Below are 23,369 nucleotides of genomic sequence, written 5' to 3'. Positions count from 1 at the left end.
CCTATGGCTTACAGAATTTGGTCCCTTTATCACTTTCCTTGCTTTGTATGCTGTTAATTTCCCATCATACGGATAATTAATTTACATTGTGGCTTGGGAGGAAATTATTCCCTCGGTCTCCAAAATTCCCAGCAGCTCCATTGCAGAGAGCTTGTCAGATTAGTTACTTGAGGAGGCATTGTGTACCTGGTATGGAGTGTGTACAGACAGAGATGGTATGACAACAATAAAAAAAGGAATTTGCTCAGATCCTCCAAAGTCAGGAGCCATTTTGTAATGGAAATAGACAACTTAGACTAGATGTCATCATGCTTTGTCATTCTTGTTTAAAATATTATTTCTTGTACAAAATATATTAAACAAAACTACTTTTAGGGCCAGGGTTAGATAAACTCACAACAGTATGTCTGGTTGATATTTAGAAAGCCAAAGCCTTTTTTTTTTTTAAGAGCTGTTCCATACTGCCTGAAAGATTTCAGTGTTCTAGAGGTAAGCACCAAAGGATCCAGCAAGGAATTGCACCAAGCAAATAGAATCGGTTCAATTTTTGTAATGTGAGAAATCCTCTGAGGCCCTGATGCTGAAAATGCTTACATGTGTTTATCTTTACACAATTGCTCCCATTGAATTTGATGGGATTACTCATATGAGCAAAGATAAATGTGGATCAGTATTTGCAGGATTGTCACCTTCAAAGAATGGACTAAGAAATTGATTTATATCTGATTCATTTTCAGTGACGTGGGAAAATCTGAAAGAGTTAAAAAGAAATCCCCAATGTACTGACTTTTTTTATTCTAGTCACAGGGCCCCCACATGAGGGGGAAAAAGGGTACACTTACCGGGGCTTGGAGGCCCTGGGGGGCCCAGCCCTGGCTGCACCCCCCATTACCATGAGGAAAAATTTTTCATGGCTCATGAGATTGTATGTATGGGATGAGGGATTGTGGTATGTGTGTGGAAGGGGGCCTGTGTTACAAGTTTGTTCTGGGCCCAAAAAAATTATGCTTGGACCCTGTGTAGTTCTGTGTTTCATTGATTTAGATATGTTTTATATATTTGTTTAAAATATATTAATAGTGACCTTTTTTTGTGTGTGTTTTGGCAGCATGAAAATATGATAACCGCTTCAGTTGAAGTTGTAGGAGCTGTTTGCAGGCATCTCTCTTGGTCAGCATATATGTACCATTTAAAACATTTCATACACGTTTTGCAAACTGGACAAATCCATCAAAAACTGGCTGTCAGGTACAGCAATGCTTGTTTTCAATGCTCACTGTCATTTTAATGTTAACGTTACAATAAAAGATGCAACATGTTAATGGATGGCTTTAGGATTTTAGTATTGTCACTATGACAGGATAGTAGCTGCTCTCTGAGTTGGAGTTCTGTAATTGAAAATTAGTTTGGGGGGGGAAGAAACAAAATCCCCCGAAAACAGTGGCTTCAAGTTTTTCTGACCTGTCAGTCTGTACATCCTTTTCTTTATATGAAAAGAACTGACCTTTTATTTAATCTGTTGTTTGACAGCTTGTTAGTGACTGTGCTAGAAGCTTTTCATTTTGACCACGAAACCCTTGAAAAGCAGCTTGAAACTGTTCAGAATGAAGGTGAGTTTTCAGATTCCTAATGATGGAACCTCACATGCTAATTGCTTATAGTCTAGATACTTAAGTTTTCTGTCACTTTATACCTCAGGTTAGCTACTTCAGGCTTTTAAGATGTACTAATTAGAGGGCCTCTTTTGACTAATCCACTCTTTTGTCAGTCTTCATAATTAACATTGATCCTGGGGCTTCCACAGGCCAGAATAGCCCTGGCATAATTTAGACTGGGCTAAGGCGTGCTGTAAGTTACACTAGCTGGAGCAGCAGTCTTGCAGGGATTGCTTTGCTGGCCAAAGATTGGACAGAGTGCTGTGTGCTCCACCCTGCCCCTGCTGCAGCTACAATGAAGGAACGTCATTCTGTGGCATATTCACATTTGTGGTTATCTTTTTAGTGACTTGGCTCTTCTGGAAGGTGTGCATGTGGACATCTCACAGTGATGCATCCACATGGGCTGTGATTTGATTTCACCCAACAGGTGCAGATGCCATGGATGTTGAACAAGTAGCAGAGAACGAAGCCATGGAATTGGAGCAGAGTGAGGGGGAAGAGGAGAAGGAGGCTGAGGGAGAGAAGAGCAAGAACCTCCCTGAGGACAGTGAGAAGCTGAGGGATCCTGCACTGATTCAGTGTGAACAGGCAGGCACCGGGGAATCTGAGGAGACCCAGAAAGCCACAAAATCGATTTCTTCCCTTCCGAGAAATAAGGAGGAGCTGGAGTGTCTGATTGAACATATTCAAGAAACAGTAACTGGCAGCATCTTGCCCAAGTTACACAGGTGTCTCACTGCAAAGGTGTGTGGTTAGCATTGAAAAGATCGGTTGCGAATGTATGGACAGGCTATGAAGTGCTCTGGTGTCCTTCAGAATGTATGAGGCATTAGACACATATACAATAATGTTTGTTAAACAGCAGTTACTGGACTGTCCAGTTTACTTAAGACTTCAAAATGTGGACAGCTGGCTGAGCACATCAGCCTGCTCCTCATGGGGTTAAGAACTGAGTTCCTGAAAAAGTTGCTCATTCAAGTTACCAGTGTGGTGTTAAAAGGGCTTTGTGTCTGCCCCACGTCACAGGTGAGAAGAGACGAGGAACACAAGCTTGTGAAATCCAAGGGGGTGAACGACGAAGAGGTGGTTCGGGTTCCGTTAGCTTTTGCCATGGTCAAGGTGATGCAGTCTCTTCCACAAGAGGTCATGGAAGCTAATCTGCCAAGGTATGGGGACAGTCGCTCCCCAAATGACATTTATTGTGCTACAACATTAAGAATCAGATTTTTGTATCTGGCTAAAGCTAGGCTGGGGAAAAAAGGCCTTAAAACACCTTGCAATTTTTTTTTTTACAAGCATACATTTTCACAGTGTCTTTGGATTTAATGTTGATGTCCTTTTGTCCTTGACTTTTTCCTTAGCTAAGGCCCCGCTACATGTGAAACGTGCTTGATAAATCCTTAAGTAGTAATCAGAACTGGGAGGGTGAAGCACCAAGAGATTAAGAGATGACAGAGCTGGAGTTAGAATCCGGACTCTGTCTTGTGTTTTAACCATCTTTCCTCTCTGTACAATAGCACCATTTGAGGATGATACACTTGTGTATGATATACACATGGTTTTAAGGCCATATGAAAACAAGAGGGCCTCAGTGCCTGGTTTTGAGGGTAGCTCAATTGTTCCTTGTATAAAGCCGTCAGAGAAAGCCCATGAAATCGCCCTGGAAAGCAGGGCAGTTATTGTAGCGTTTGGTTCTGTGCTGGTCTGTGGATGTGTTGAGCTGTCAATCTCTGGTTCCAGCATTCTGCTGAAAGTCTGCTCACTTCTGCGGAATCGGGCACAGGAAATCCGGGACATCGCACGGAACACTCTCACCAAAATCATAGAGGCTTTGGGAGCACGGTACCTGCAGTACATCTTAAGAGAGATGCAATCAATTCTTGTCCATGGCTACCAGGTAATGCCATGGCTATTCTGCTCTTGTTTTCTATAGCTTTTTATAATAGTTGGGAGTAGACTACAAAGAGGGGAAATTAGACCCAGGATTTACTTTACTTTGTGCTCTTGAAAAATAACTTAGTATCAATTTGTGTTACAGTAATGGCTACAGACCCCAGCTGAGAATCAATCCTCATTTTGCTAGGCACTGTACAGGCATACCTGGAAGAGTTTAGGAATTTGGGAAAGGAAATGATATGGTCCCCAATTTACAGAAGGGTTAAGGATGAAATCCTGACCCAATTGAAATTTTTCCACTGACTTCAGTTGGGCCAAGATTTCACCCTAAATGATTTACCCAAGGTCATGTAGTGAGTGTATGACAGAGCTGGGATAGAAACCTGATCTCCTGAGTCTCAGCCCACTGCCTTAACCAAAAGTCATCGTTCCTCTCACTGTAACCTCTGATAAGAACGGCTTTTCAGATGCGTTATCCCCGTGGGGAAATGCTAGCTTTCTGCTACTGGAATCTAGCAGATGAACTGTGCTGGCTTAGTACAGCTTGGATGTGGGAAGAGAGCAATCTCTAAGAGCGCTATCTGTCTGTATCACCATCTGCCCAATGCAGTGCTGCTATTGCTCTGGACGTGCTCATGTACCATTCTAACCATCTGAAATGAGGTGTTGGCCATGCAGGCATCTCGGGATATGCTGAAATGGGTAAAAAATAAAAATGTTGGAAAAAGTGATTCATTCGTTTTGAAATGTCAGCGTTTTGGGTGAATGGGTAAATCCTTTCCAGCATAGGTTTTGGGGCAGTTCTCAATAGTTTTCCTATTGAGAGTATTTGAGTGTATTGTTTGAGAAACGTGCTAACTCTGATGTGGGAATCTTCAAGTCTGATTATTTCAGAAACAACGACGACAATCTCAGTTTGGGGATGATAAATGTAATGCTGCTTGTTTGTCTCTAGGTCCATGTGCTAACTTTCACTGTACACCTGTTACTGAAAGGCCTGACCAGCAGGCTTAATGCCGGCGATTTGGACACCTGTCTAGACATTATGATTGAGGTAGGAGTTAATTGAAATGGAAGTCAACACACTTGTCGTGTGCCAAGGGAAGATTCTTGAATTGAAGTCAGACACCCTTACAAGAGGGTGTTTGACTTCAATATACACTGATTGTGTACTACCCACAGGCAATATCCTGTTCTTAGCATGTCACTGGCTGTGTGTGTGGTGCAGGGAGAACAGATATCGAACTCGCCACACATATACTATGTTCTTCTACAGCAGCCTCATGGCTACAGGTGCCAGTGGGATTTCTGCACCCTCCCACACCCCTTATGGGGAAAGTGGGGGAAGAACTGGCCTGCCATACCATGGCACATCTACATGTTCCTTCCCACATTCACCTTGTCTCCAAGAAGTCTCTCCATAGAGCCGCAGAGAACACCCATGCGCTATGTTCCGTAGGAACAGGTGTGTACAGGCTACCTGCATGGGTTTCCATTATCCCCTTCCACCACATCTTGCTGATGCAGTATGGGGTCCTTTGTGCCTGCAAGGGGGAAGGAGGGCAAGATCTGCGCAGAATTTGCAGACTTTTTCTTTTATTGTGGTTGCAAAAAAAAAAAAAAAAAAATTCTGCTGTTGCCGCAAGAATAAAGTCCCGAGTGAATCTGCTATCCTCATTCGTTTCTCTCCACTGTATTGCAAAAGATTTTCAATCAGGAGCTGTTTGGCGATGTTGCTGAGGAAAAGGAAGTGAAGGGAATAGTCTCTAAGGCCATGGAAGCTCGCAGAAGCAAGAGTTATGATTCCTACGAAATCCTTGCCAAGTACGTAGGGAAGGACCAGGTGACAAAGCTCATTCTTCCATTGAAAGAGGTAAGCGAATCCAGCCTGAGCTTTCAGTAAGAGCCCTGCCTTCAACATTGAAATCTGTTAAATGCGCCATGTGAAAGGAAGAGTCTAAGACGGGTGGGGAACCTTTTTTCTGCGAAGGGCCTGATGGTGGTACGCGGAAGACGGCTGAGTGTCCGCCGCCGAAAAGGGGCAAACGGCGGCAGGGTTTCGGTGGCGGGCATTGCTCCCCCCCCCCCCACGGAACCGCGCCGCTGCCGAATTGCCCCCCGCCGCCAGGGCTGGACCAAATGATTTCGTGGGCCTTATACGGCCCGCGGGCCGGACGTTCCCCACCCCTGGTCTAAGAGCTCCAAGGGGTAATGTGGCATAACTGCACATATTGGATCTGGCTGTTCGTTTTCCCCCACTGGAAATCATATCCTTGTAGAATAAAATAGGGATTTACTATTTATATCCGTTGCAAAGGGTAACACTTACTTTCCTTCTCCCTCCTCATGTCCCTACCCCATGCAAAGAAAGTATCCACTACTGCCCCACCTCCCAGATGTGATTTGCCTCTGGTTACGTTATTTATACCAGAGCTCCTAAAGGCCCCTGTCCTGCAAGCTGTGACACCTGGGTGGAAGCCTGTGTGTGCCTAGAATGCTGATGAAGTCACTGGGACTCCAGACATGGGGAAATACCCATCCGTGGGGCTCTCCATGTGTGGGGGGGCCTCCACCCATGTGGAATACTGGCAAGAATGGAGCCACATGCACTCATGAGCTCTGGAACCCCACTGTACTTTTAGACCCTGGACATTTTCTGATCAGCGTGGAGGTGGGTGGGGAGAATGTGTGGGACATCTCTGTCCCTGTGAGGAGGGTGGGCGGGCAGGATTCTGCTCATGATGGAGGTAATTTGGATTGTACCTGTCTTGTATCTTCCTGCTGCTGCTGTCCATAGAGAACTGCCCTACTGTGTTACAACTTAACGTGACTCTTGTGCTGTCTAGATCTTAGAGAGCACCATGAGCCTGAAAATGGCCCGCAAGGTGCACGAAACGTTACGTCGCATCATGTCAGGGTTGATCTTCAATCGGGAAATGGGTGCGGAATCCATTCTCATGCTCAGCCACGGCCTGATCAGCGAAAATCTGCCACTGCTAACTGAAAAAGCCAAGTAAGTTACAGAAAATTACACAGTCCTCCTGCCATTGGTCTGTCTTTGCTGGCTCAGAGTCCTGGTTTCTGGGGAAACTACAACGGGTCATACTGAAAAGTGAACTGTCAAGCTGGAGGGAGGTTACTGGTGGAGTTCCTAAGTGATCAGTCTTGGGACCCATGTTCTTTAATCATAGAATCATAGACTATTAGAGTTGGAAGGGACCTCAGGAGGTCATCTAGTCCAACCCCCTGCTCAAAGCAGCACTAACCTCAGCTATATCATCCCAACCAGGGCTTTGTCAAGCCTCAGCTTAAAAACCTCTAAGGATGGAGATTCCACCACCTCCCTAGGTAACCCATTCCAGTGCTTCACCACCCTCCTGGTAAAAAAACTTTCCTAATGTCCAACCTAGACCTCCCGCCCTGCAACTTGAGACCGTTGCTCCTTGTTCTGTCATCTGCCACCACCGAGAACAGCCTAGCCCCATCCTCCCTGGAACCCCCTTTCAGGTAGTTAAAGGCCGCTCTCAAATCCCCCCTCACTCTTCTCTTTTGCAGACTAAACAAGCCCAGTTCCCTCAGCCTCTCCTCATAAGTCCTGTGCTCCAGCCCCTAATCATTTTTGTTGCCCTCCGCTGGACTCTCTCCAACTTGTCCACATCCTTTTTGTAGTGGGGGGCCCAAAACTGGACACAATATTCTAAATGCGGCCTCACCAATGCCGAATAGAGGGGAATAATCACTTCCCGTGACCTGCTGGCAATGCCCCTCCTAATGCAGCCCAATATGCTATTAGCCTTCTTGACAACCAGGGCACACTGCTGACTCATATCCAGCTTTTTATCCACTGTTACCCCCAGGTCCTTTTCTGCAGAGCTGCTGCCCAGCTCGTCGGTCCCCAGTCTATAGCTGTGCATGGGATTCTTCCTTCCTAAGTGGAGGACTCTGCACTTTTCTTTGTTGAACCTCATTAGATTTCTTTTGGCCCAATCCTCCAGTTTGTTTAGGTCACTCTGTATCCTATCCCTACCTTGCAGGGTATCTACCACTCCCCCGAGCTTAGTGTCGTCCGCAAACTTGCTGAGGGTGCAATCTACCCCATCCTCCAGATCATTAATAAAGATAAATTAAAGATAAATTAAATAAAAATAATTTAAAAAATTAAATAATAAAAAAATTAATTAAAAAATTAAATAAAAATAAAGATAAATTAAATTAAATTAAATTAAAAAAAACCGGCCCCAGGACCGACCCCTGGGGAACTCCGCTTGTGACCGGTTGCCAGCTAGACATGGAGCCATTGATCACTACTCATTGAGCCCTATGCTCTAGCCAGTTCTCTATCCATTTTATAGTCCATTCATCCAACCCATACTTCTTTAACTTGCTGATAAGAATACTGTGAGAGACCGTATCAAAAGCTTTGCTAAAGTCAAGGTATATCACGTCCACCGCCTTCCCTACATCCACAGAGCCAGTCACCTCATTATAGAAAGCAATCAGGTTGGTCAGGCATGACTTTCCCTTGGTGAATCCGTGTTGACTGTTCCTGATCACCTTCCTCTCTTCCAAGTGCCTTAAAATGGATTCCTTAAGGACCTGCTCCATGATTTTTCCAGGGATTGAGGTGAGGCTGACCAGTCTGTAGTTCCCTGGATCCTCTTTCCTCCCTTTTTTGAAGATGGGCACTATATTTGCTTTTTTCCAGTCCTCAGGGACCTCCCCCTGTTGCCACGAGCTTTCAAAGATAATAGCCAATGGCTCTGAAATCACCTCAGCCAACTCCCTCAGCACCCTCGGGTGCATTGCATCCGGCCCCATGGACTTGTGAATGTCCAATCCTTCTAAATAGTCTTGAACCTGTTCCTTCAGCACTGCGGGATGTTCGCCTCCTTCCCATTCTGTGCCACCCAGTACAGCAGTCTGGGAGCTGATCTTGTCTGTGAAGACAGAGGCAAAAAAGGTATTGAGTACCTCAGCTTTCTCCACATCCTCCGTCACTAGGTCGCCTCCCTCATTCTCTAAGGGGCCCACACTTTCCCGAATCTTCCTCTTGTTGGCAACATGCCTGTAGAAACCCTTCTTGTTCCCCTTCACATCCCTTGCTAGCCGCAACTCCAATTGTGCTTTGGCCTTCCTGATTTCATTCCTGCACGTTTGAGCAGTGTTTTTATAATCCTCCCTAGTCATCTGACCAAGCTTCCACTTCTTGTAAGCTTCTTTTTTGCGTTTAAGTTCGCCACGGACATCTTTGTTAAGCCAAGCTGGACGCCTACCATATTTGCTATTCTTTCTGCACATCAGGATGGTTTACTCTTGTACCCTCAATAAGGTCTCTTTAAAATACAGCCAGCTCTCTTGGGTTCCTTTCCCCCTCATATTAGCCTCCCAGGGAATCCTGTCCATCAGTTCCTTGAGGGAGTCAAAGTCCGCTTTTCTGAAGTCCATGGTCCGTATCCTGCTGTGCTCCTTTTTTCCTTTCGTCAGGATCCTGAACTCGACCATCTCATGGTCACTGCTGCCTAGGTTGCCACCCACTTCTACTTCCCCTACCAAATCTTCCCTGTTTGTGAGCAGCAGGTCAAGAGAAGCACGGCCCCTAGTTGGTTGCTCCAGCACTTGCACCAGGAAATTGTCAGCGACACTCTCCAAAAACTTCCTGGATTGTTTGTGCTCTGCTGTATTGCTCTTCCAGCAGATGTCAGGGTGATTGAAGTCTCCCATGAGAATCAGGCCAGTGTGATGCGACCATGAAAAAAGTTAATGCAATCCTAGAATGCATCAGGAGAGGTATTTCTGGTAGAGACAAGGAAGTATTACTACTGTTATATAAGGCACTAGTGAGACCTCATCTGGAATATTATGTGCAGTTCTGGTCTCCCATGTTTAAGAAAGATGAATTCAAACTGGAACAGGTGCAGAGAAGGGCTTTTAGGATGATCCGAGGAATGGAAAGCCTACCTCTTTAGCGGAGACTCAGAGCTTGGCTTGTTTAGCCTAACCAAAAGGCTGAGGGAAGAGAGTGCGCTCTATAAATACATCAGAGGGATAAATACCAGGGAGGGAGGGGAGGTATTTAAGTTAAGCACCAATGTGGACACAAGAACAAATGGATATAAACTGTCCATCAACAAGTTTAGGTTTGAAATTAGACAAAGGTTTCTAGCCATCAGAGGAGTGAAATTCTGGAACAGTCTTCCAAGGAGAGCAGTGGAGGCAAAAAACCTAACTGGCTTTAAGAATGAGTGTGATAAGTTTATAGAGGGGATGGTATGAGACTGCCTACAATGGCATGTAGCCAATCTGCAACTGCTATTAGCAAATATCTCCAACGGCCAGTGATGGGACACTAGATGTGGAGGGCTCAGTTACTACAGTGAATTCTTTCCCAGATGTCTGGCTGGTGGATCTTGGCCATGTGCTCAGATTCTAACTTATTGCCATATCTGGGGTCGAGTTGGAATTTCCCCCCAGGGTCAAACTGGCAGACCCTGGGGATTTTTCGCTTTCCTCTGCAGCATGGGGCACATGTCACTTGCAGGTTTAAACTAGTGTAAATGTTGGATTCTCTGTAACGTGAAGTCTTTAAACCATGATTTGAGGACTTCAGTAACTCAGCAAGAGGTTATGGATCTATTACAGTTGTGCGTGCATGAGGTTCCGTGACCTGCAATGTGCAGGAGGTCAGGCCAGATGATCACGAGGGTCCCTTCTGGCTATTAATATCTATGAGTCTCCCCAAACACATTAGGGTTCCCCCTTTTGCGCTCACAGCTTTCAATTTACATTTCATCCCTGGATGGACACATTATATTGACCCTCTGAAAACAGGCCTGCCAAAGTCTGAAAATGCAAGGCTTAGGTGATGGTAGAAATGGGACTCTCTCAAGAGTCTGTACTTTCACCCTGTGTGCTGCTCTTCTGTTGTGACGCTTTCATTTCAGTGGCTTCGCTGCTTACATTTTTGTTTCAAGTGGTTTTGTTTTCTCATTTTAGCTAGAAGTTTCTCAGATACAGGGAAGGGCAGTTTATAAATGAAATGAAAGATGCAGTTATTGTGGATCAGGTTTGGAAAATGAAATGCCTTTCAATTTGGACAGTTTTTTAAAAGATATTTTAAATGTGCACTGCGCTAACTCTATTAGATTTTGCCTGTTTAGGAGGGTTTTTACCAATAAATAAACTTAAAGGTGAGAAAACAGAAGAAATGTTACATTAAGCAAAACACACTTGTTGGTCCTCATAGAAGTAAAAAGGCTCTTTAGTTTGTTTCATTGACTCTTTCACTGCCAGGGCCTTAATTTGCTCCATGCAGTGTCTGTTGTCAGCAATAGAGGCAATGAAATTCTCTCCACTGCCAGCAGAGAGTCTCCAGCGGCATCAAATCTAAATGTACCTTTCGCCTCATGATAATTTGCAGAACGAAAGTCCCATCTCCTCTGGATCCTCGTCTGCAACCAGAAAGCTGCCTGTTACTCCCACCAGTCCCAGCTCGAGGAGGGCAGAAAGCACCTGTTAGCAGCAAGACTAACATGCATATCTTGGTTGACTCGGGACTTAGGGTAAGGAGCTCCCCAGATATGAAACAAGTGCCGTGGGATCAATTTTTCTGCTTTGCTTTTAAAAAAAAAAAAATTCTCTGTGCATGTCTGGTATTAATAACAACCCCTGATCCTGGGGGTCTGCCTGCCCACAGTAAATTCAGTGAGGTGCTTCTAGGGTGCTGCTGACAGCTCTTCATTTGTTAAAGACTTAATGTGTCGTTGTATGGTTTCTTCTGTCCCTTGAAATTGTGTTCTGGGATTATTCTTTTTTTAACCCCTTCGAGTTCCATAGTAATGTCCTCTTTTTGTGATTAACGCAAAATGTGCTTTTAACACTGTAGCTACTGCACATGAGCCTGAAGAGATCCAAAATAAATTCCTCAGAAGAGCATGTTTTAGAAATGTTGGATCCTTTTGTTCAGCTGCTCATAGATTGCCTGCAGTCCACGGATGTTAAGGTAGGGCTTCTAAACTCAATACACCCTTGCCTCTTCTACCCAGCTCCATTTTAGAACACAGGCTAACCCCTGATTCCAGAGACTTCCCTACATTGTCCGTGAACTATCAAGCACAGTTTTCAATCCTGATTGCTTAAATGTTAAGGTAAACAATTAGTTAGGGGATATGATATCTTGGGAGGTTTGTAATCCAGGCGATACTGAATGTTTTGCCTTTGAATTGCTGATTCAAACATAGCCCAAGTCCAGCAGTGAGCAATTCTTAACACGTAGGTGCTGCTAGATATCGGTGAAATACATTGTTGCTCTTGATCCAGTTCTAGTAATTGTCGCTGTGTCACCATCGTAACTAGCCTCCCTCCATGTTGGGAAGTCTCAGCAGAGTCCAAGGATTGAGTGGGCCAAGAAACGGGATCTGCCCAGTGGCTCCTAGAGGAGAGTTCCCTTCGGGTCAGAGGTGAAAGGCGGTGCAGGGAGCTGACGCTATCTGTGCACATCTTGTGCTATGGCTGTTATGGAGATAGGGCCGGCCGTGTCTAGTGGTATTACTGGGCACTTTGGCGAGTGGACTTCACTTGCAGTAATAATTACAAAGGAAACCCTAAACTAAATAACAAACGGTCCTTTTCTTCCTTTGTATAGAATATGTAACCAGCTCCTTCTGTTAAACTTTTCCTTTCCTTTCCTTCCTTCCCCTCTTTGTTTTGGTTAAGACTGTAGAAACTCCCCAGAAGCAGAACCTGCTCTTAATGCTGCTGCAGTGAAGTTCTCCTGCCTGTCAGACAGCCATCCTCAGTATTAGCTTACCCTGCCTTGGGAGGGAACCTCTTACAGGCATCCCAAAGTTTTCTTTTGCTGCCTTGCGCCCACCCTCAGTGGCTAAATTTGGGGTTCCTCAGGGTTTCCCAAATTCCTTAGCTTGATTTCTCCCCTATCACACCCACCCACCCCACATCGTCTGTAGTGCATAGGTATAAAATCCTGGTTTCCCAGTGCCAAGGGATCAATCTGCATCCCTTTCCTTCACCCTTATACAATGCTGACTGAGCAGTATAGTCTGACAAAATTATTATGCAGTGTTTCATAATTGGCTTAATGTTGCAAAGTGCTGGATCTGCTCATCTCACACTAAATCCCTGGGGTTTGAGGTCACTCAGCCCCTCTCACAAGATCAGGCCAAAGAGGACACTTACATACTTTTTTTTTTTTTCCCAAAAGCTTTAGAAGCGGAATGGTCTATTAGCAAAGTACCAGCCTTTTGTGCTCAGTAGCAGGCAGGTTCTAAGTGAGGTGAGAGCCGTGAGGTTCTCTCGTGTATGCCAATGTATGGGGCAGACATCAGGTTAATTGTTGCCTTCTCACCAGTCACCAGACAGTCCAGCGGTACTGTGTCCAAGTGAGCATTGTCTTCTCGCAAAGTGGCCAAATAAACCCCTCCCTCTGCAGATTTTGTTGCGTTAGGAACGCAGAGTCTGACCTAGGCACTCTTTGCACCAGAACAGAAGGCACTGAACACTGGCTCTGGTGGCTCGACTAATTTTCCAACAAACACTGGGGCCAAGATTTTCATGTGACTAGTGATTTTTAGGAGACTAAATTGAGACTCTTTAATGGAGCCTGATTTTCAGAGAATGCTGATCTCCCACACTCAGAAAATCAGACCCCTTAGAGGTGTCTCAAGCAAGGTGCCAAAAATCACTAGCCACATCTGAAAATCTTGGCCATAGAATTGTGTGTGCGCTATATGTTACCTTTCCCATCAGGTTGGCTCGTCATTTCTGTGTCAGGTAAAAGGTTTGGGAGAGTTCAATTTGCATGTTAATTCCAGCTTCCACTTGTAGATAATCACCCATGCCTGCTAGTAATTATAGACTTGGGGGTAGGGAAGAGCGCTCTTTAAATCCTGTTACTACCACATGCTGTTCTTTTGCTTCTATTCCCAGGTGATCACTGGTGCTCTGCAGTCTCTAGTTTGGATTTTAAAGTTCCCTTTGCCTTCTATTGAAAAGAATACAGAGCAACTAACCAAGCAGCTTTTCCTGCTGCTGAAGGACTTTGCCAAGCCAGGCGCAGCCAGAGGCCAGAACTTCCATTTGGTGGTGAACTGTTTCAAAGTAAGCGGAACCAGAAAGTACAGTTTAATGTTAATTCCATGAAATCAAAACTATACAGCTGTAGATCTCCCAACCCTACAATCTGTGCCTGCACAGAACTCATTATCCATCTGCATAGATTAGCATGCTAGGGAGGGAAAGAAATTGTCTTGCTGTTGCTCTTTGCGCTGAAAACCTAATAAAAGTGACCTTACTGAACACAGCTCTCTGTGTTAGCAAAGTGTTTTACAGAAGAGTATTTGTTGGACAATTTTGTTTCACTAAAGCAGCTTTTTATTACTATTGTCTTTCTTGATAGATGTCAATTCTGTTTAATCCGCTTGTTTGTTTTTAAATTAAATGGATTTAAGAAACCTGCAGCTGAAATGAGCATAGGAAAACAGGGCAATTAAAGCAATAATTTTTATTTTGTATCCTTCTGACAAATGTATCTTCAAAATGCTTTCCTGAATTATAGTTGCATTATCCTGGGGGTAGTTATGGGATAAATAACACTAACTAGAATTGTGGAAGAAATTTTTCTCATTCTGGCCCCTGTTCTGCAAACCTTTTTGTTCCTGTGAATAGCTACAGGGACCTGTGTTTTGCTGAATGTGTTGGTGTGTTTTTGGTCTCCAACCTTAGTTACCCTTTTTGTCCTGAAATTGCCAGCTGTAAATATGCTAATGTTTGCGTCTTCTGAGAAAGTCTAGCTGTGTGCTCGAAGGTTAAAGTTTATGTATTAAAACACCAGTTCCATATATCAAAACAGGCTTCATACAGATTTCAGGTTTTTAGAAAAAGTATGGATTGCTGAATGTAGCAGTTATTGATTTTATCACTGTATGGAATTGCAAATTGATTTTATGGAACATGCCATTCTCTTCATGTTACAATATCTGATTTCAATTCACAGTGTGTAACTATACTTGTGAGGAATACGAACAGTCACATAACAGAGAAACAGCTCCAAGTATTGCTTGGATATGCTGAAGAAGATATCTATGATTCCTCACGTCAAGCAACTGCTTTTGGCCTTTTAAAGGTATTATTATAGAGCAAGTGTTTTGTTTACAATTTATGAACTGTAGAAATGAAATTGCTTATGTTTTCTACCTGTTAATACAATCAGATGAAAGATTACAGAATGTCTGTTAAAGGTGCTCTTGCTATAAAGAAACCTATGAAGCTTTTCTGCTTGACCTTAACATTAGAAATTCAGGTTTTTTCTAGGTTAAACAAATTTACAGTGACCAGAGAACTAGTGAAATGATGAAATCACAGGAGTTGTAAGAGTAAAAGTGAAGCAATGTAGAGTTTAAAACTGTTTCTTGGAGTTATTTTGTTAACACACTTAACTTCAATGACTAATGAACATTTTGGATAAATGATGCCTGTGTTAAAGACTTGGCAATCCCCATCCCTTCCATTGAGCTGTGAGATCTCACAGTGAACATGCTCCAGGTCCTCCAGCAAAACCAGACTTGACTTTGCAGGCCACCTCCTTTAAAAGGAGTTACTCTGGCCATATTTAAAGACATTCAAAGGCGGATGTTAAAGTAACACCAAAGTTTGTTTTGCCACCGGGTTGTATCGTTGTGTCTGACACTGTGCAAGCAGAATGGGAATGACTCAGGTTGTACTTTCACACATTTTTTAAGGCTATTTTATCCAGAAAGCTGATTGTTCCTGAAATCGATGCCGTCATGCAGAAGGTTGCCAAGTTTGCCATTACAGGCCAGAGTGAGCCAGTGCGAGTCCAGTGCAGGCAGGTTAGTAGAAAGGGGTTTCTTTCTTTTAGCTCTGTGCTCTATTTTAATAAAACTCTGTTAGCAGAATCTCTTTTATAGATGACGTGAAGCATGGGTAATAGCCCAGCTCCTAGCACTCAACCCAAAACTGGCTTCATATCATAGGAATTGCCAGATAGGATCAGACTCCAAGTCCATCTAGTCCAGTATCCTGTCTCTGATCGTGGTCAATACCAGGGCGCTTCAGAGGATGATGTAAGAATCCAGCAGCAATCTCACCTTGATCTCTAATAATTCGAGACTGGCTTTTTTGTTTGTTTATAACCCTAGATAGTCTTGTTATCACTATAAATGTTGAGTCCCTTTTTGAATCTCCAAGTTCTCAATCCTGATGACGTCCTGTTACAGTGAGTCTCTCATTACACGTTGTGTAAAAAGTATTTCCTTTTGAGTTTCTCACCTTTAAATTTTTCTGCATACCCCGTTTTTCTTGTTGTATGAGATAGGGACAGCAGAAGCTTCCAACCTATCTTCTCTAAACCATTCATTATTTTAAATACTTGTCCCCTCTTATTCATCTCCTTTCTATGGTAAACTAGCCCAATTTCTCAGTTATTTTTGTTTCCCTTCTCTGAATTCCCTCTCACATTTATGCTGATATTTATTGCTTGATAAGTAACGGCTTTACAGCCCTGACTCAGTTAGACACTCAAATATGTACTTAACCTGAAAAACAGAAACAGTCCCAGGATGTTGTTATTCACATGCTTAAAGACCAGTATATACATCAATGCTTTGCTGAACTCGGTCCTGAGTTGCAGAGGGGAAGAAGAAATAAATATCTTAAAGAAGGTGTGGGATGAATCCTAATTCTTCTCTTAGAGCAAACTGGTTGGCTCTCTGAAGTATCTGGAAGGGCTCCCAGGTTGTGTTTGAAAAAGGAAGGGGTGGTATTTAAGAGGTACAAATGGATGACAATCATTATTGCAGGAACTTGGTTCCAGATTGTGGGGCTGAAAATAGAAGGAATTAAAAAAAAAAAAAAAAAAAAAAAGGGGGGGGGGGGAATATATATATATATATTTTAAAAATCTGCACGTGAACCTTTCTGAAATCAGAGCATCAGGACACAGCAAAGAAATTTGCCACCTGAGAAGACGTGTGTTTGCCCTACTGAATGAGGCTCTCAATAAATGAAAATATTATCTTCAGAAATAATTAGCAGCCAGGCTGATCACTTTGATAGCTTTATTTTATGTATCGTGACATGCGTGATGTCTACTGCAACCTTTAAAACACCTCCCATATAAAGATTAAACTAATGCTAAGGTGTCCTTTTTTAACAGTAAGGGTAATTAACCGTTAGAACAATGTTCATAGGAATGTGATGGGTTCTCTGTCACTTGAAGTCTTGATATCAAGACAGGCTGAGTTTCTAAAAGATCTGCTTTAGCTGATACAGGAATTACCGGGTAACGTTCTGTGGCCTGTGTTGTGCAGTTGGTGGGGCGAAATGATCACAATGGTCCCTTCTGGCATTAGACTGAGTCTGTTACTATTAAGGGGGCAGATTTATAATGGAAGCAGCTGATGATCTTAGCACTAACGTGAGTTTTAGTTTAACCTTTACAGAACTTATTTTGAGGTTTGTGGAGTCTGTCCTTTTTAATAGAGATGTCATAGATTCAGAAGTGCTAGCTACGTAGTTATTATCAAGACTAAATGCTTGTCTATCCTGCGGGGACCATTGCAGCATAGCTGTGGCTCCATAACTATGCCATCATAACCCGATTATATGTCGATGCATCCTACAGCAGTGGAAGGGGGTTTTTGTCACCGTAGGAGCTCCACCTCCTCGACTGACAGTCGCTAGGTCAACAGAAGCCTCCTTCCGTTGAGCTGCTGCATCTACATGGCATATTGATGGCACTCAGGAATGTGGATTTTTCACATCCCAGAGTGCCATAGCTATGTCAATCTAAGGGACTGATCTTGTAAGCCACTGAGTGTCTGCAGATTCCATCCAAGCCAGTGGCAGTTGAGACGCCTCGGTGCTTTGCAGAATGAGGCCTTACGAACATGTGAAAGGGAGATGTGTCTCTTGTAACTTGTTAACAGTTTGTTGGAAAACCTTTGCTCTCATCATTATGGTTTCACAAGTTTATCCCGTTGTTTCTGGTCATTCTTTCTTGTTTGTTTTTTTCAGATTTACCTGAAATACATTCTCGACTATCCCCTTGGTGACAAGCTGAGACCCAATTTGGAGTTCATATTTGCTCAGCTTAAGTGAGTTTGTAATCCTTATTGTGTGTGGCTTTTAAAAAAGAGCAATGTTACAGATCTTTTCTCATGCAAGTATTCCCACAGATTTCAGTGGTACTCATGTAAGTAACAGCTGTTCATGAGAATGAGGGTATGCAGTGTCGGGACCTCATTTTCCTAGCTGTAAAAGTAAAATGTTCACTTTGTTAGAAGCAAACTAAAGAACATTTATGGCAAATAGATATAGCATCTACAGATCTTTTCTAATTTCTGAGTTGTTTTTGCCTGTTGCTGTTCTTTGCTCTTATATAACCAAAATATGTCTTTAATTGTTTGCTCTTAATGGTTAGTCAGCTGCACTGCAGCCTTCTATACACATCACCGTAGTCCGCATTGTGGCAGTGAATTGCAGAGTGCACCAGAGTGTTGTGTGCTAACTGCCCCGTGTGGAAACTCAAATTGGCTTTAACGTGGTCCTCTCTGCAGGATTATGTCCACGTGGACTTAAATACCTTTTAGTTGGTGCCAGCAGCATCCACATAGAGCAGTTACAACACAACATTTTGGTGCGTTCTGCAAACGTCCCCGAAGTCTGGATTGCAGCTCAGTGTAAATGTAGCCTGAATTTAGTTCTAACTGAATTTGAAGAGGCCCAGAATGGACAAGGGAAAGCAAATTTGCTTGACTATTAGCCACTGACAGTGGGCTGGACTGTGGCCCCAGGCACAGTCTCGGCATGGGGCGATGCATACGTTGCACCGCTTTAGGAGTAGCCCTAATAGGGTGTGTGGCTTTGAGACACGCCTTCTGAGGCACAATTCCTCCCCTGCTTCCTCCCTGCTTCAGGAGTTACTAATTTACTCATGGTGCCAACAGCATATTACAGTACCGCCATGCTGACTCAGCGGCATTGGCCATTAAGTGGGGGGTGGCAGAGTAGAACCAACATTCTGCCCATTCCATTCCTTGTATGTGTGCTCTGGGAGGTGGAGTAAGTAGTCACTGAGGTTGCTTATTCCTATAAGTGCCCATACCCAAGTCCCAGGCAGCTTGCACTGGGGTGCAGGGTAAGTCTTTGTCCCCCTTCCTCCCTTGCATGGGTAGGCAATACAAGTCATTCTAACCCCAAATAGTTTTTTGGGTTTTTTTGCAAGATCCCATTCACCTTCCCACTCAGGCAGGGTGTACACGCAATCTCCATTGATGCTGCGTTCATCAGTGGGTCCTCTTGAATACTGTGAATTCTGCCAACAGAACCTGCCACAGAGGGCCAAGTTGCTATCCTTACCCCCACTGAGAAGTACCTTACTCCTCCAGTAGTGTCAGTGGGGTACCTGAGTAGAGAGATACTGCTCTGTATGAGTAAGGCTGGCTCTTAGTTCTCACAGTTCAAATGAGTTATCCTTCAGTTAAGCAAGTTGAACAAATAGTTTGTCTCCACTACAGAACTTGCATTGATTATAAATAGCTGTTTGTCCAAAGATCCTTGGTGTATATGTTTGCAAACAGTTCTATGTTTGCAAACATTGCAAATGAATTTCTAGCAATTTTGGACGATACTAACCTAACCATCTTGTTAATTATTTTCTCCCAGTTATGACTATGAGACGGGAAGAGAGTCTGCATTGGAGATGATTGCTTACCTCTTTGAAATGTTCCCTCAGGTAACATATGGCTTAGTTTTCAGCTATATCCAGTAACTTGGTTGGCAGATCAAAGTCTTAACGCAAATGCTTTAGAAATCAAGTCCAGTCACTTTGGCCTTTTACATGTTACAGTTAAAATGTTGAATGTTAGTGCAGTACTAATTACAATTCAGAATTGTAATGTATGCCAAATTGTGGACGGTGCAAAGGAAGCTAATTAAAATCAAAATGATGGTGGAAGCCTAATATTGTGGGATCTGCAATATCACGAATGAAATAATGCTCTAGTTATATTTATTTATAAACATATCTGCTGCTAACTCCGGGCAGTGCAGCTGCAGGGCTGAACCGGAGGCTGTGTGGGTAGACGGGGGATGTAGGAGACTGGGGGAGGAATGCAGATGGGCAGGAGGGGGAATGGGAAGAAAGAGATCATGCCTAATGAAATGTGAGTTTCCATCTATCATATGTAGATGGCTCCCATTCCAGCCAGGTGACACTGTGGGGAGGATGACATTTTGTAGAGCAGCGTGAGCTCTTGTGTATGGTGTGTGCGAGTTCATGCTGTGCAGAGGATGCCATTTTGTTCTTCAAAATGGTGTCCTCCATACTGTCTGCGTCCCAGCAAGAAAGTCGTCATTAAAATTGAGTCATGCTGGCAAAAAGTTTGGGAACTGTGATATAGAGGTTTTTGGGTGAAAATGAATGAGCTGTGGTACACAGGAGGGCAAACTAGTTGATCGGATGGTCCCTTCTGGCTTTTAACTCTATGAAATAAGTGGCTTGCCCAAGGTTGCACAAGAGGTCTGTGGCAGACCAGCAGGCACGGGTCTCCAAAGTCCAAGCCTAGTGCTCCAACAACTGGATCATCCTTCCTCTGTATGACTACCTCTATTTGGGCCCAGGCTTGGGTCTCAGGAATCCTGCTGTTTGTGTGTCATGTACAAAAAAGCCTTTTTTTTTTTTTTTTTTTTAAATGAGGAAAGCCTTCTGGAGATTGCCAGGTGATTGTTTGTTTCCTTTTAGGGATTACTTCATCAATATTGTGGGCTGTTCTTTGTCCCTCTCTGTATGATGATGGTAAATGATGACTCTGCCAAGTGCAAGAAAATGGCAGCCATGGCAAGCAAATCTCTGCTCATTAAAATAAACTCTGCAAACCGAGATCTGATGTTCTCACTAGTCACCTCGTGGTGGAACAGCGAAAAGGTATTGCTCTTTTCATTAGCAGGATGGAATTGGAGCAAATGAGGGGTTTGTAAATGTTTAATCTCTTAGGTGGTGTGTTTAATTAAACTTGGGTGGGGGGAGAAGGGGAGAGGGAGAGGAAGAGGAAGGTGCGGGGAAGAGATTGTGAAGGGTAAGAGTCCTAAAGTAATAGCTTGTTAAAACTCCATTCTCCACCACAGTCCTAGCTGACAAGGAGAGGAAGTTATGTAAATGCATTCTTGTATAGATGCAACAGAAGTGGTTGCTGTAGCTAAGGTGTTAGAACCATTTCCATTTGAGCCTTGTTTTATATGCTCATGGCTTGCTGAAAGTTCACTGTTTGGGCTGAACAGTTCTTCTTATTTAATGTTTGCCCAAAGCTAAATATTTTGGTGGTGAAATTTGAGCAAAATCCCTAACTTTGAACTTGAGTTTAGTAACCGGCTGATGGTGCTATTTTTGTTCATCTGCTGCTTAGTTCCTCCTCTCTGTTATTGGGATGTAGCAGATTTAAGACCTTTTGGGCCCGGTTCTAATTTGAGTAGTCCTGTTGACTTTTTACGATCATAGGCAAAGTGTATCTACATTTGAGCTCTTTCATCTGTAACTGCTAACCAAACAAATAGTCTGAAGCTGTGGACAACTTTGTCAGATGCTTCAAAACTGTAGTTTTAGAAACTTGATAAAATTAGCATTCTTGAAAATTCAGTTTGAAAATCATGTGAGCCTACTACATTTTCACACACACATAGGGATATTGCATGTCTTAGGCTCCCAACCAGGGACCCCGCAAAGGGGCCTGATTTTCAAAGCCCGAGTTGGTGCCCAGCACTCTGCAAATCCGTTTCCTTTAAGGTTGTCCTAGTTTGGGTACGCAGAACAGAGGCACCCACAAAATGTGGGCCGCGGTGCCTCATTTACTGAGCTGCATTTACAGAGGGTGGGTTCTTCGTATTAAAGCAAGAAATAATGATTGCTTTGTCCTCCTCTCTGTTGGCAGAGCTCACACAAGAGGCTAGCTGCCCAGGCCTGTGGTTTGTTCGTCGAAGCTGAGGGAGTGGTGTTTGAAAGACAACTTGGAGCCGTTCTCCCGCTGATCGAAAAAGAAATTGAACCTCTGAAATTTGAAGATGTAGGTTATTAGAACAGGGATGGGACTTTGGGAGAGAGACAAGTTTAGCTGGGGAACTTGTAATAAATAAGTGGGAAAAGGGGAATGGGGGAAGAATAAAAGCAGGAAAGATTAATCTCTTTGGGGGGCCTGTTACCTGATCAGAATGACTGATGAGACCCATGTCCAATATATAAGTTCTTAAAGGGACACCATCAACTGAAAAATCACACTTGTGTCTAAATGAAAACCTCCTCATACTACATGTCACTGTCTATGTGGGAATTGTGTGTGTGTGCCTAATAGAACCACCAAAGTGTATACGCACCTGTGCTGAGTGACCGCATGGTCATGTTCTTGTAAACATTAGTTCTCCTTGCTCCAGCCTCTCCTGACTTTTGTCCCCCTTGCTCATTGTCACATCTAAAATTCCTATTGTAAGCGCATCAGGATAGGGACAGTATCTGCTGTGAGGTGCCCCGCATGCTTTTGGACACTATAAAATAACAGTAAGATGATAAGAACTGACAGAGATTAAAGAGAAAGCATCTGATCTTCCCTTTTTTCAGTTTGTTGACTTTGTGCATTTGACAGCTTTTGACATGTAGCATGTCAGCTATCGTTGTTTGGATGAGGCTTTCCCATAGCAGCAGGAGAGAAGAAACACTTATTTAAACAAAACGGGGATTGTGAAACCACAAAAATGGGCAGGAGGCTAATGTTGTATCTGACATTTCATAGGATCCATTTATTTAAAAACCAACTAAGTAACAAGTTGATGGCGTTTTTCTAACTGAAAATATCAACTCCTAGAAACCCAGAGGTTTACATGGATATGAAAGATCAGAAATACATCAGTATGATTCTTAGTTTAACCTATAGAAAATAGGAAAGCGTTCAATACAATTCCCTGCCTGTAATTCAGTCACTGGTTTATTTGATGTCTCTTTAGTGCACATGTTTTGGCTTCAGATAACATGGCTTTCATTGGTTCTGATCAGCTTGTGTAAGGAGATACCAATTGCTGGTCATAAAGAAGTTGCCATGTATTTAATTAATAAGGAATGCCAAAATGCTGAACTCAAGGAAGACCCAGGTGATGTGAGATGACTACAGAGGCAGCTGGCATTATTCTGACATGGTTGCTGATGCTGTAATCACTACATGGACACCCCAGTGATCATGTGCATAAGCAGGCTGACTATTATCAGTCAAGCTGATACCTGCAGAGCTGATCAAAAGGAGGCAGTTTAATCCTATGCAGTTTACATCGTGTTATCATAACAACAAAGTGCTTCACAGCTGTTACCGATAAATCTTTTCTTGAACTATGTTTGACTTCAATTATTAGTTATAAATGATAGTGTTTTTGTGTACAAAGGTCTGCATATGCATAAATAGAGATAAAAGTGACATGGCAATCTTTCTTTGGAAACTCTGAATCTTTGTGAAGGAGTTTTAATGGACTCATTTCCCATATACTAAATTCATATAGTAAATTTAAATCAGTCATAGGGGTTGATGTGGAAGACTTCGGCCATCAATTTGATGTTAAACATACAGAATAAGCCATCATAACTGTCTCTTTGTTGATTTACACTTCTTTTTAGATAACAGAAGAGACTGAAGAAAAGGCTGCAGACAGATTGTTGTTCAGTTTTCTTACTCTGATAACAAAATTAATCAAGGAATGCAACATTATTCTGCTAACCAAACATAATGAGATTTTGAGCAGTATCTGGCG

The 23,369-nt window shown here is 43.2% G+C and overlaps 1 protein-coding gene across 1 annotated transcript in view; it reads left to right on the top strand.

The window, feature by feature from the left end:
• The window catches only part of UTP20 (UTP20 small subunit processome component), a 78,442-nt gene that overhangs the window by 48,582 nt on the left and 6,491 nt on the right, over positions 1–23,369 (top strand). Inside the window, exons 39-56 of the mRNA XM_067559718.1 lie at positions 1,109–1,248; positions 1,531–1,610; positions 2,086–2,402; positions 2,685–2,824; positions 3,399–3,555; positions 4,510–4,608; positions 5,260–5,427; positions 6,401–6,567; positions 10,972–11,113; positions 11,437–11,553; positions 13,497–13,667; positions 14,563–14,691; positions 15,308–15,418; positions 17,604–17,683; positions 19,254–19,323; positions 20,332–20,514; positions 21,515–21,646; positions 23,236–23,368. Coding sequence (XP_067415819.1) covers positions 1,109–1,248; positions 1,531–1,610; positions 2,086–2,402; positions 2,685–2,824; positions 3,399–3,555; positions 4,510–4,608; positions 5,260–5,427; positions 6,401–6,567; positions 10,972–11,113; positions 11,437–11,553; positions 13,497–13,667; positions 14,563–14,691; positions 15,308–15,418; positions 17,604–17,683; positions 19,254–19,323; positions 20,332–20,514; positions 21,515–21,646; positions 23,236–23,368 — 2,536 coding nt within the window. The remainder of the gene's footprint in view (positions 1–1,108; positions 1,249–1,530; positions 1,611–2,085; positions 2,403–2,684; positions 2,825–3,398; positions 3,556–4,509; positions 4,609–5,259; positions 5,428–6,400; positions 6,568–10,971; positions 11,114–11,436; positions 11,554–13,496; positions 13,668–14,562; positions 14,692–15,307; positions 15,419–17,603; positions 17,684–19,253; positions 19,324–20,331; positions 20,515–21,514; positions 21,647–23,235; position 23,369) is intronic.

Source organism: Emydura macquarii, unplaced genomic scaffold (assembly GCF_026122565.2).
Source record: "Emydura macquarii macquarii isolate MOO-44397 ecotype Brisbane River unplaced genomic scaffold, CSIRO-AGI_Emac_v2 contig_2205, whole genome shotgun sequence".
Lineage (NCBI taxonomy): Eukaryota > Metazoa > Chordata > Testudines > Chelidae > Emydura > Emydura macquarii.
This window is presented reverse-complemented; position numbering and strand designations above follow the sequence as displayed.